The sequence below is a fragment of the Dermacentor albipictus genome, chromosome 9 (assembly GCF_038994185.2).
Source record: "Dermacentor albipictus isolate Rhodes 1998 colony chromosome 9, USDA_Dalb.pri_finalv2, whole genome shotgun sequence".
NCBI lineage: Eukaryota > Metazoa > Arthropoda > Arachnida > Ixodida > Ixodidae > Dermacentor > Dermacentor albipictus.
Window position 1 is genome coordinate 31,280,959 of NC_091829.1, and position 13,331 is coordinate 31,294,289.

The following is a 13,331-nucleotide window of genomic DNA, read 5'->3' on the forward strand; positions in this document are numbered from 1 at the left end:
CATTCTTGAGCACACATCCCTGGCACAAGAACGGGGGCCTATGTAGTGCAGCGTTATTGTTAGACGGGTGGCGTGGGGGGGGGGGGGGGAGGTTCTCATTTCCTTGTGCAGCATACTTTGCTGCATAGCATAAATAACACGACTCTGTCATGCGTCAGGATTGCCGTCATGGCATATGTAGGGTGGGATAAGGAGGGTGGGGCGGGGGGGGGGGGGGGCGGCGACAGGAAAGGACCCCTTTCTGGATCCACCAGTTGTAAACGAAAGTAGAGGTTTACGAAAGCTCAAGAGTTTCAGTGCGCAAATAAAGGTGCGAATTTGCAAAGCGGTCTGCCTTTAAAAACGGCTCGTAACTAGTTAGTGCCTTGGCTGCTATGTTGCGGTGATGTGGTTGGTATGCCAAACTGGCGCCGAGATGCTGTATCTATTAAATTTAGGCAAAATTGTGAGCATTTCATAAAACTATCTTTTGGACTCGGAAACTCGTGCCTGAAGCGAGCTTTCACCACCTCCCCTAAATGAAACCCCCAACATCGTCTGAATGCCAGGCGGCAAGGAACGGTGTGTTCCCAGGACTAAAGAGGTAACAGCGACGCCTCGGAATGATTGGAGTCCCCGAGAATGGGGAGCGACGATTCCAAGACGGTCACTTTCTCTGCAAGCGTCGACGCGCGCGTCATTTAGCAGCTAAAGTTGCAGCCTGCTCCGCACGTAGATGTGCTACTCGGCAGAAAGGACGCAGCGAACAAAGCACAGCGCCGCAGTCGTGAAATTCGCGCTATCCGACGGTTACCGTTCAGATTGTGGTTGGAAAAAAAAAAGAAAAGACGCTCTACGATGACAACCGAAAAGAGCTTTGAATGTCCAGGTAGAAGCAAAAAATTTGGGCTCACGCGCGTGCCAGAACCATGATCTGATTATGAGCCACGCTGTAGTGAGCATCATCATCATCAGTCTGGTTACGCCCACTGCAGGGCAAAGGCCTCTCCCATACTTCTCCAACTACCCCGGTAATGTACTAATTGTGGCCATGTTGTCCCTGCAAACTTCTTAATCTCATCCGCCCACCTAACTTTCTGCCGCCTTCTGCTACGCTTCCCTTCCCTTGGAATCCAGTCCGTAACCCTTAATGAGTATCGGTTATCTTCCCTCCTCATTACATGTCCTGCCCATGCCCATTTCTTTTTCTTGATTTCAACTAAGATATTTAACTCGCGTTTGTTCCCTCACCCAATCTGCTCTTTTCTTATCCCTTAACGTTACGCCCATCATTCTTCTTTCCATAGCTCGTTGCGTCGTTCTCAATTTAAGTAGAACCCTTTTCGTAAGTCTCCAGGTTTCTGCCCCGCACGTGAGTACTGGTAAGACACAGGGAGCAACTCGGGATTAATTTTGACCACCTGGTTCCCACGTGGGAGCGGCCCGCTTCGTGGAGATTCACGATCTGCAGGACTTCATTAAAGTTTTACCACACCATATCATACCATACCATACCATGCCATACCATACCATACCACACCATACCATACCATACCATACCATACCATACCATACCACACCGTACCATACTTGGGGTTGTTTAACGTGCACCTAAATATAGATACACGAGAGATTTTTTTTCTTCATTCTGCCCCCATCGAAATATGCGGCCGCCGCGGCGGAATCGAACCTGAAACCTTGAGCTCAGCAGTGCAACACCACAGCCACCGCGGCAAGCTACCGCGGCGAGTGCTGAGGTAGGCTGGCGCCACGTTGCATTAATTACGTCGTGCGGTCCATAGATAAGTTGCAATGTAACGGACGACAGTGTGAAAATCGCCCGTGACTTGGTATGCGTGCCTTTGAGTCGTTAACTGAAATCTTCGGAGTTGATTGCGGTAAGTCACGCGCGCCACCTCCGTGTTTGATTTCTATACGACTACGTCACATCAGCACGCTACTGCTATCATCACCTCGCGCGTGCAGGTGGATGGATCTGCTTCCCTGAGCAAAAGTAAACGGACTCGGGGACTCCGCAATAAAGCCTATTTTCTTCTCTCTCCTATGCGAATGCAGCTTGAAATTAACGACTGCAGTTTAAACCTTGGCGTTGCAACCTTTTCAAGTAGTGGCTGCATCAATTTCAGTTTGTGCGTCTGAATTACTATGAAATTAAGTTTTTTTTCCCCGGAGAGTCTGCAGTGGGGTCAGTATACAACTCGTATGGTGTATGTACATGGCAGTGATCGATTGAGCGCTGGCCTCAAAATAAAGGGGAACCACGGGGCCGTTTCCGACCTTTATTAAGCAATCTTGGTATATTTTTTTTACTTCATTTTATACATACGTTGTCTGAGATGAAAAGAGTAAAGGCAGATTAACTCCGCCTGACTGAAGTCCTTCGGCCCATACAAAGACCCGCGCTCGATCTTTCTGTCTCTTCTTGCGTGGTGTTCTGTTACCGATTTTTTTTTTTTTGGATTTAGCAATTCTCATGCATTTCTCAGTATCTAGCAGTGAGTAAGTAAATACATTTTTTTTACGTTTAGGGCAATAGCAACAATCACACAAGTGTAACGAATGAAGCATCAGCGTCGTGTTAGACAGTTCAAATATCAATATATACAAAATAAAAAAAATAGAAATAAACTAGCGCATGCCACACAGTGCACCACCGTTCATGACCAACAGACTACTCACCCGAGAGGTAAGCAGGATTATATTCGACACGAAAGAAAACAGCAAACGACAGCTAACCTTTACTTGTTACCATATTTATTAATAGTTAATAAGGAAGCTTAGTGCATGCCGCACGCGCGCTAACAATTCCAATGCGCATACCAGTGAAACTAACGGAAAGCGGGCTTCGCCGCACAAGAAATCTAATTGCAAGGTAGCCAGCTTTCAGTACCGGTTTTCCTTGCGATACGCGTTCTGGGAGAGCTCTTGAAGGTTTCTGTTGGTAAATGTCAAATAAAATTGCAGAATTGCTTCTGACCTAAATAAAAAAAAATGAGCGAGATGTTCCTTGACAAAGCTCAAATCAATCACACCAATATTTGTCCTACCTGAACGGCAAGCCTCAGATTTTCCTGTTGTTGAATTTTCGTGTTTAGTTTTCGTTTGCACATGACTCCTTGTAAGGGAAGCGAAAGATGAGAACAAATGCTGAGGCATAGGACCCAGCACTTACGTTCCACATGGCATGCTTATCAGAAAAGTATGCATCTGTTGAAGATAAAATGGGGGTTGAGGCACTCACTCACTCACTCACTCACTCACTCACTCACTCACTCACTCACTCACTCACTCACTCACTCACTCACTCACTCACTCACTCACTCACTCACTCACTCACTCACTCACTCACTCACTCACTCACTCACTCACTCACTCACTCACTCACTCACTCACTCACTCACTCACTCACTCACTCACTCACTCACTCACTCACTCACTCACTCACTCACTCACTCACTCACTCACTCACTCACTCACTCACTCACTCACTCACTCACTCACTCACTCACTCACTCACTCACTCACTCACTCACTCACTCACTCACTCACTCACTCACTCACTCACTCACTCACTCACTCACTCACTCACTCACTCACTCACTCACTCACTCACTCACTCACTCACTCACTCACTCACTCACTCACTCACTCACTCACTCACTCACTCACTCACTCACTCACTCACTCACTCACTCACTCACTCACTCACTCACTCACTCACTCACTCACTCACTCACTCACTCACTCACTCACTCACTCACTCACTCACTCACTCACTCACTCACTCACTCACTCACTCACTCACTCACTCACTCACTCACTCACTCACTCACTCACTCACTCACTCACTCACTCACTCACTCACTCACTCACTCACTCACTCACTCACTTCGCTTGCACCTCCTCTCAAGGAGGTGCAAGCGAACAAGCGAATTTGGTTGTTGTCCTGCAACCGATTATTTAATGCATTGTCTTACCAGCACCGTTAAATTAAGTTAATTAAATGGACAACGGGAAAGATGCCGTTAGCTTAGCGGCAGTGAGGTAAGATCAGTGCATAAGAAAAAAAAAGGGGGTGGGAAAGGCGGGGGTGATGACATGAACGTTCAGGTCAACAACATAAGACATGCAAGATAGTCTCGCACAGTCACATGTACCAGTCACTGAAAGTAAGCCACTATGCTGAAAATTACAGTCGTCGGCCGATTTCAAGAAGTCTAAGAGGACGTCTTAAACTGCGGCCTTCCTATCCATGTTTCCCCGCGATAGAATGGTCTCATAGACATCCTGGGCAATTCTTCTGCAATCGATATGTCACTTGGCTACTTATGTGAGGATGCGTATGTACAATTCTGTAGCCATGTTCTCGCCATTATTCGTTTTGCAGCAACTATTTCCGGCCCTTCAAACCAAATCGAAATGATGTTGGCAATCGTCGTCGATCTTATAGGATCCTTGTCCCCAGCTTCGTTCACCTGCCGAGCTTGGTGCGCAGGATGCAGGGGCTTCACAATATTCAATCGGAACTAAGACAAGGTGAGAGAGCATCTGGGGTTCATTGCAATGTACAATAAGGGCACTTGAGAATCCGATCGGATTGACACATGGACGCAGGAGTATTTTGAAACTGTGTTCGTCGTCGTCGTTGCCTTCTCTAAATTTCGGCACACCCATCGACTACGAGCCAACAACAACAACAACCGACTGCGAGCTGCTCTTTGGCCACTTCAGACCTTTGCGCCAATAAACTCCAATCATCATAACAGACTGCAAGGTCTGTTCTTCAAGCCAAAGGCGCCAAAACACAGCGCGTGGCTATCGCAGTGCATTGCTGAGCGCGAGGTTGAGGGTTCATTCCCACCTACGGCGGCCACATTCTGACGGGTACGGAATGAAAAGAAAAAGAAGAATAATAAAAAGAAAAGAAACCGCTCGTGTGCCGTGCACTGGGTGAACGTTAGAGATCCCCCAAACCCCCAGGTGGTCAAAATTAATCGGGAGCCCTCGCCCCAGTGTACGGCGTCCGTCATAATCGACTGTGCCGATTTCCGGACATTAAACCCTATAATTGATGCTTCTTTGAAAGCTCGATGACCACATTAGCAAAGAACAAAGAGTAAGAAAACGAAACTTTCTTCTTCTTTCTTTTTTCTTCACAAAAGTGACCAGATGGTTGCAACAAGAAGCGGTGGATGCAAACAGTGGGGTACGAGACACCGGAACTCCTTGGCAGGCAGTTTGAAGCGGAGTTTGAAATGAACTCGATCAACGTCTGTCCGTTTGTTGTTGTTGTCATGAGTGGCCGTGGAACATACCCACAGTGGGGGATTGGCCACGAATCGGGTGAGTGAGTGAGTGAAGAAACTTTGTTGTTAATGCCTGCAGAACGGTTAGCCTTCCCCTGTTAGGGAGGCGTTACCGTGACGCGGCCATGACGTCTTCGCGGCGTGTGGCGCCTCTACTTCGGCCGCGGCCGCACTATTCCCTTCGGTCGACCGCGCCTGCCCCTCTTTTGGGGTGGCAGCCTCCCTCCGGTTTCGCTCGCTCGTTGCCTTTCGAGGGCCGCCGAGATCTGCTGGAAGGCCTGGGTTTGGACATCTTGGTCATAGCACCTCGTTGCGGCTAGTTAAATTGGGCGACCTTCGGGAAATACAATCGGTCGTCGTCTTTTTCTTTCTTTTCGCAGCTTCACGCCTACAGCAGTGTCAGCCCCAGCGCGGGCGCCTCGCGAGCTCCATCACGAGCTTCGCTCGCGATCCTGCCACGGGCCGCCGCCGTCGACGAGGCACGGTCGACCGTTCCAGAGCAGCCTCCAGGGGACCGCCCATCGCCCAGGAGCCTCGCCTTGTGAGTGGGCCGTCTCATTTCTACGTTTGTTCCGCTCCGCGTAGGGTTCGGCTGCACGCGCACGACGCGGCCAGAACGAGCGCGCTTTCAGCAGTTTGAGCTCCCGAAACCACCCGGTCGAATCGGCATACCGAGGTCGAAACAAATGGCAAATCAGTTCTGCGGAATCACCGCAAGATGGACGAAGCGTTCGAGAAAGGCAAGATTGTCACCCACCCGAAGGTTCCCTCTGTAACTTCGTGCTAAATTCGGGTGGATGATAATTTCACCTTTCGTCGAAACGATAAGTTGACGTGACTGTCCCGTTTCGGTCACCGCCGATTGGCTAGAGCTGTATCAGCGAGAAGGGATACACTGACTGGGGGTCGCGTGCCTCCTTCTTGATGGTACCCGAGCCCAGCCAATCAGCACTTAAGCAGCTGAAATGTACACGTCCAATCGGCGGACACATATTACAGAATACCCCCCCCCCCCCCCCCTTTCTTTGTGGTCACAGCTATCGATGATACAGAACTCTAGCATCCAGAATCACGATTAGAAGAAAACGTTCAATTTGCGAGTTGCATTCGTCGAAGTCCAGGGCTTTCGGTATCGGCTCGTTCGCGGCCCTGGCGTTAGCTGCTGCGATTGGTCACCCTACCTTCCTTGCTTAGGAAGAGCTTTGCGAATCGGAGTGTCCAGAGTCCGTGCTCGTAAAGTTTACCGCAAGAGAGATTGGTCTGCGAGTGGCCGTTGCCTTGGCTACCGTCTCGTCGGCTGTCGCGATCGCTTGCCGTCACTTGCCGGCGACCGTTTGTTCAATTACTGGTTTCAGAACTACTGCTGAAGAAGTTTCAGAAGAAGAGTTTCAGAAGAGCTTGTTATTATGCGAAGCATACTAGCCGCACAACCACGCTCTTCCTTGCTGCGCCGCGCGCGGCCGCGTAGCTACCATATGACGTCATAACAGCTGAAAAAGCGGAGGCTCAACTTGTGCGCTCGCTTGCGGCCGCGTAGCTACATAGCCGGGTCTCAGCTCGTGCGCTCGCCTGCATGAGTTGTTTCTTCGTCTAGCCGAACCAAATATAGCCAAGCAACAGCAGTTCACCAGGCTAAACAGTGGTTCAACAACTAAAATAACGGCTAGTATGCTTCGCATCCTGGGCTTAACCTTAGCTAAGCCACAGCCATTTTTTTTTCGAGACCTCTTATCGCTTTGTATCGATCCTGTGATCCCTTTCACTCATTATATTAAGGCTGTGAAAAAACCGTATCGCTGTGATAAAACCGACAAAAGCGACGCAATGATCTATGGAAAGAAGAATGGTAGGTGTAACGTTAAGGGATAAGAAAAGAGCAGATTGGGTGAGGGAACAAACGCGAGTTAATGACATCTTAGTTGAAATCAAGAAAAAGAAATGGGCATGGACAGGACATGTGATGAGGAGGGAAGATAACCGATGGTCATTAAGGGTTACGGACTGGATTCCAAGGGAAGGGAAGCGTAGCAGGGGGCGGCAGAAAGTTAGGTGGGCGGATGAGATTAAGAAGTTTGCAGGGACGACATGGCCACAATTAGTACACATGACCGGGGTAGTTGGAGAAGTATGGGAGAGGCCTTTGCCCTGCAGTGGGCGTAACCAGGCTGCTGCTGCTGATGACGAAAACCGTAAACTACGGCGCGCATCTGTCCCGCCTTTCGCCCGCAAGTGCGCGAGAGGAAACGCGCGTCATCACTGTCATCGTCATCATCGTCACGACATACTTCGTCATTGTCGTCTTCCACTTGGGAGCCGAGGGCGCGGCACGCGGTCGCGCGCCTCGAGCCACCGGCAGGCACGCCCGCCCGTGAACCGCGTGGTCTCGCGCTGCAACGTCCGCTGCGCCGACCAGTCCGAACACTGCCATTGGAGCGGACGGTCGCGTTCGGCGATGCCTCCGACCCTATAGCTTGGGCCCAGCTGTCCTTCGGGAGGCTGGTTGCTTAGGCTTCCTAGGGTTCCCCTTCCATCCGGGTGAGCCTGCTTCGGCGTCCTTCGCCTCCTTACGCCTTGACGTTTTCCAGGGTTCGATCCTGCGACTGGACCGCCGCTAGCGTGGACCTCGCCGTCGGTTAGGCGTAGCGCGCGCGTTCGAACGCTCGCTCCCTCCTAAGCCTAACCAGCCTTCTAGCTAGGCGCTCTTTCTGCAGCCTTCCCTCGACGACTGCCTTTGCCATCCGTTTTCGACTGTGGTCTTTTGCCATCGCTAGAGCATGTAGCGGTCAATTTTAGTTTGCAATTTTCCAGCTCGCGTGCGTCCTTGAGGCTCAGCCAGCCCCCTAGGTAGCCCGATGCCTTTTACCTTCGCGACATCGGGCAGGCATCCCTTTTTTTCTCTCCCTTTGCGATAACTTTTAATTTCATTGCTATGACTCTTCGTCTTCTTTGCCACCAGTGGCCACATTGTCTGGGCGCAGTGCCTGGGTCGCACATGAGACTGCTTCTAGGTGAACGTGTAGCGAGTTGTACCACATGGCTCATAGCCGTTTTCACTGTTCAAGCACCCTTCTTATTTCACATAGTATGCATTATTCCTTGTAGGCCCAACAGTTTTTCAATATTTCCCTTGGCTCACTTGCGCCTGTTTTCCTGTGTGCGCAGCCGCCGCTGAGGCGATCCCTTTCATCGCCGCGGCCGCCTCCCATTCGCCACCATGCCCGAGGAAGAGGACGATGATGCGAAGAAGGGAAAGAAGAAGGGCGGCTCCAAGGGCAAGAAAGGCAAGAAGGGCGGCTCCAAGGACAAGAAAGGCAAGAAAGGCGGCTCCAAGGACAAGAAAGGCAAGAAAGGCAAGTCTCCAAAGGGCAAGAAAGGCAAGTCGCCCAAGAAAGATTCTGAGGGAGATGGCTCCGCGACCGAAGATGGAGGAGGATCCGGAGGAGGATCCGACGCTGGATCTTCGCCCAAGGCTTCTCCGGGCGCAGCCGCCGGTGGTGCTGCCCCGGCCGCGGGGGCCGGTGGCGGCGGGGCTCCCGGTGCGCCTGGCGCCGTGCAGCCGATGAAGATGGGCGGCTACTACAGCGAGGCACACTCCATGTACGATGACGGCTACGACGACGACTTCTACGTGGACATCACCTGCTACCCGCCGCGGAGAGGCGGTGGCCAGGCCCCGTCCCAGGCTGGCGGATTCGGCGGATACGACGACCCCTACGGCTACGGCCGCTGGGCCCCGCCGAGGCCCATGCAGATGCCCATGGGCATGGGCATGTGGGGAGGCATGCAGACCCGAGACGTGGGTCAGCAGATGGGCCCGCAGACCACCACCCTGCCGCCCGGGTCGCCGCCGATGGCCTTCAAGACGCCTTCGACTACCGTGGTTGTCAACATGAGCGGCGAGAGGATCAACCGCAGCGGGTCCCGGCCCATGTCCCCAATGATGGGCATGGGTGGCATGGGCATGGGTGGCATGGGCGGAATGGGAATGGGTATGGGCGGCATGAGCATGGCCAACATGTCTCCCGCGATGCCCGGCAACAAGTCGCCCATCGTTATGTCGCAGCCGCTGACCGGGACCGGACTGACGCCCCAGATGCAGCAGCTGCTGCTGCGAGGAATGCCCGGATACACGGCCACGGTTGTCCTCATCCTGGTGCCAAACCCTTGAAGAAAGGACCCTCGGCGGCTCGAGTCATTGTCCGAGCAGCAATAAATTCGCTCTGCGCTGCCATGGGTTTTGCTCGGTATTCTTCCCTTGCAGCACGTCCGAAAAGCACGCTTACAGCAGTGCTGTTGCGACGTAGTCGGGTCTTAACATAGCACCTAGTTATGCGCGCTATTTGCAGGAGCTGTGACGGTGCCGGTAAAACTGGCTTTTCACCCGTTTAAAGCGTCAAGTACGCGAAGCTGCGATAAGGAACAGGTGTAGGATTCGCACGTGCGCCTTTGTGTGTGCCCGTGTAAAGAAGGTGGCAACATAAATGTAAAGCGTCGCTTCAGTTCTCTGCCGAAACATTTGTCTATTGCCTACTGCCAGGTTCTTGCCCTCCCCCCCCCCCCCCCCCTCCGTTCAAGTGTATACGTCCAGGCCGGAACTTGGGAGCAGGAGCAGTGTAACTGGGCACTGCGCTCCCAAACAGTATTGCAGAGCTCCTACGTCGTTCCGTCGTAACTGGCTCGCCGATGATGGTGATCGTCCCATACACTGGCAGTTACCAAGCGTCGAGCGCCAGCACAGCCGGCCAAGCTGAAAGCCTCTCGGTGGTCGGCATTTTGCGTGTCCGTCAGTGAACAAAAATTATCATCATCAGCAATGGCTCGTATCTCCTTGGGCGAGCAGAAAAAATGGAACGGCTCATCCCCCTCGTAATGCAGAGGTTATACAAGCACTCGGGCAAAGTGAACCGAACAGTGCGTACATTCATTGGAATCGCGCACACAACGTACAGAACAAGGTATGTTTCAATACCGAGCAAGCTGAAAACGTGCATGTATCGTCTTCAGCAATGGCTCATACCCCCGCAAGCAAGTTAAAAAATAAACAGAAGGACGCTTAAGCTTCGCCTTTCAAAGTGGAACACGATAGCATTTAAAAATCCCCGACTGCTTCTCACGCTTCCCGGTGACTGCCGCTTATAATATAACCGTAATGTTTACCTGGAAACGCTGGCGGCTAACGCTATGCACGAAGGCGAGCTTTCTGAGGCGCGCCGCTCCTACCAAGCTGACCTCAAGCGGCAGCTGGAAAAAGGGCGTAATACCTCCGCAACGTGATAGAACATTACGTACACGAGTAATGACTTTCGCACTGTCGTCTTGAATAAGACTGCCTCAGTGCGTTGAAGGCCTCCTTATCCAGGAAGTGCTCCATTCGCGCGGCTTGTCGCAGTCAACCTGGACCCATTTTCACCACCCGAGCTGAATAAAAACCCGGGGAAAAAGGGTTTGCGTTTGAGTTTCCGCGTAGCAGAATTATCTTTTCGCGTGTGTTCGAACTACGTTCCGACGCTATCGTGCGTTGGAGGTTGTGTGTAAGTCGTGCTCTACGAATTTTTATTACGCACGTTGTACTTTAAGGACACCAACACTCTTTCACGTCAACGTGGGAATGTGCAGAACACGGAGAAGAACGCCAAACAAACGGCACGTGCACCTATCGAGCGGGTGCCGCTGCTGTCTAGCCCGGCCCTAGCTGGAAGATCGGCCACGACTGATCCAACGAGCTGAAGGCCCCAAGGCCCCTGCCAGTGGGGCCTTGGAATGAGGCGCAACGTGGAGGGCCTGAATGGATCGGGATTTGGATTGGATTGGAGCCAACTTTATTTATGCCCGCATTTGGGCGCGCGCGCGCCCCGACGAGGGCCTACGTCATCCTCGAAGTCGCCGTTACTCGGCGCGGGTCTCCGCTCGCCGTTGCCGGCTCGCTGGGTCCGTGCCTTTCGAGCGCCTCGAGGACCTGCTGGATGGCCCAGAGCTGATCGTCTCGGTCGTAGCTCTTCGCGGCTGCCTCGAGCCGCGGTGGGAGCGTTCTTGATTTTGCTTCTTCTGGATTTTATGCGTAGCATATTGCAATCACTCAGTTCAGCTCTTGGGCGCGGCCGCGCAGCCACCATTGAGGGTGCCATTGTTCATTGCTGCGCGTCTCATATGTGGGTCTATTCTCCTTTAAGTTTGCTATGTTTGTTATTAAGTTGCTTCTATTTTTATGCGTTGCATATTGCAATCACTCAGTTCAGCCCTTGGGCGCGGCCGGGCAGCCACCATTGACCTTTAGCGCAACCACGTGACGTGACGTCACGACAGCCGGAGGAAAAGCTGGGCCCCAACTCGCGCAATATGCAACGCATTCTTGGCTTAACCAAGCTAAGCCTGGCCATTTTTAACGTAGTCCCACAAGATGTGCTTGTAGTCTGCGGTCTCCCTCCGGGACCGCAGACTTCACGGGACGATTTTTCTCGCACGGACATCGTCGTCGCCGACGCCGGCGCCTGACTTTCTGCGACATATGGGGCACTTTGCGTTGAAGTGACATGACTCGTACCCCCGTGAGTAAGCAAGGAATGCAATGGCTCGTATCCCCGTAAGGCAGAGAGCACGAGCGCTCAGCAAAGTGAAGTGAACAGTGCATACATTGATTGAAATCGCCCATACAACACACGGAACAGCGCACGTTTCAATAAAGAACAAGCACAAAACAGGTATCCGAACCATCAAAAAGTTTGGTCAGTTTAGCGTACGATAAAGCGGATGAAGGCGACAGCCAGCGCGCCCACGAGACATTCATTAAATTACTTTGACATTCTCATTCGAATGCGCTATTACTTATTACTGCTTGTTTCCTCCCACCAAAGTTCGTGGGTTCCAGTGCCTGAATCAACAATACGTTGATTAACTGCGCCTTAATTAACACTAAAGGCCGTGTGTTCGATTCTCAATTTTTGTGCCACTGAATTTCCCGGACGGTCAAGTTTTCGACCCGTGAGCCATCTAAGGCTTTCGCCTTAATAAAGCATTGCATATTTCTCTCGGCAGTTGTAGTGGTGGTTTTGCGACAGCTTCGGTGGACACCCGCTTTCGCAGGATGACGAGGCACTTCTTTAGGCATGCAGTTATCCGAGAACAGCATTCCGGATGCTGAATCGCGTCAAATGACGCAAATGTTGACCAATGCGGATATGAAAAAAAACTGCGTTGTAGCTGATATCGACTTGTTCGTACACCAATTTGCACCGACTGTAGATGGTTTTTCTGCCCTACGCGGAAACCGCAAGGGTGGATGGATATAGAAATAATTTCACAGTATCCAGCAGTATATGTATTATACCAGTACTGCTGTAGTAGCTGGAAAGCTTCGCTGGACAAAATTCGTTTCGTAAGTAGTACCGGATACCGGTAGAACCAGCAATATGCCGATGTCCAGCAGTACCCTGTAAAAAAAAAGAAGGAAAACTCGCACGACTCCTATCCGATGATCTCATAGGAACATATTGGGATCCCATTTAATAACCTGAGTGACCCCATATATCATATTGGACAATCCATCGAAGAAAAGAAGAACGAGACCAAGTCAAGCTACTGACTGCCCGACTCTTGGCCAATCCCCGCGAGTGGGTAAGCGCCAAACTCATCAAGGACATCATCATCATCGTCATCTGTATATTGTTAATTCCCTTGCTTCTTATACGCCTAATTTAAACACCCGATTCATGGCGAATACCGCGCTGTGGGTATGCGCCACAGTCACTCAGTTCAATAACAATTTTCTTTCTGGGATCCTTCCCAAATCTTGGGACTGATTATGATTTCGCGGTAACCCATAACCCTACATACACTGGACATGGGACTACTGTCCTTATGGTGTCTTTATATAGCGTACCCAACATGTGCACGTGGTACAATTAGGTACGAGGCATACGGAATGTTTCGATGCAATTAACATTTTTAGCGTACTTAAGGCACATCCCGATTTCTGTTTATCAAACCGTTGTCTCACCAACTTGGGTCACTGGGCAGTCTATCGTCTAA

General features: G+C 51.4%; 1 protein-coding gene across 2 annotated transcripts; it reads left to right on the top strand.

Moving 5' to 3' along the window:
- Positions 1-5,689: 5,689 nt before the first annotated feature.
- LOC135912721 (collagen, type I, alpha 1b-like) lies at positions 5,690-9,537 on the top strand. Of its 2 annotated transcripts, none has more exons than XM_065445242.2 (2): positions 5,690-5,847; positions 8,469-9,537. In XM_065445242.2, exon 2 carries the CDS (start codon positions 8,521-8,523, stop codon positions 9,472-9,474), a length of 954 nt encoding a protein of 317 aa, XP_065301314.1. In that variant the 5' UTR covers positions 5,690-5,847; positions 8,469-8,520; the 3' UTR covers positions 9,475-9,537. The 2 variants fall into 2 exon arrangements, with proteins under 2 accessions (XP_065301314.1, XP_065301313.1); XM_065445241.1 differs by lacking the exon at positions 5,690-5,847 and adding an exon at positions 7,683-7,841.
- The last annotated feature ends 3,794 nt before the right edge of the window (positions 9,538-13,331 follow it).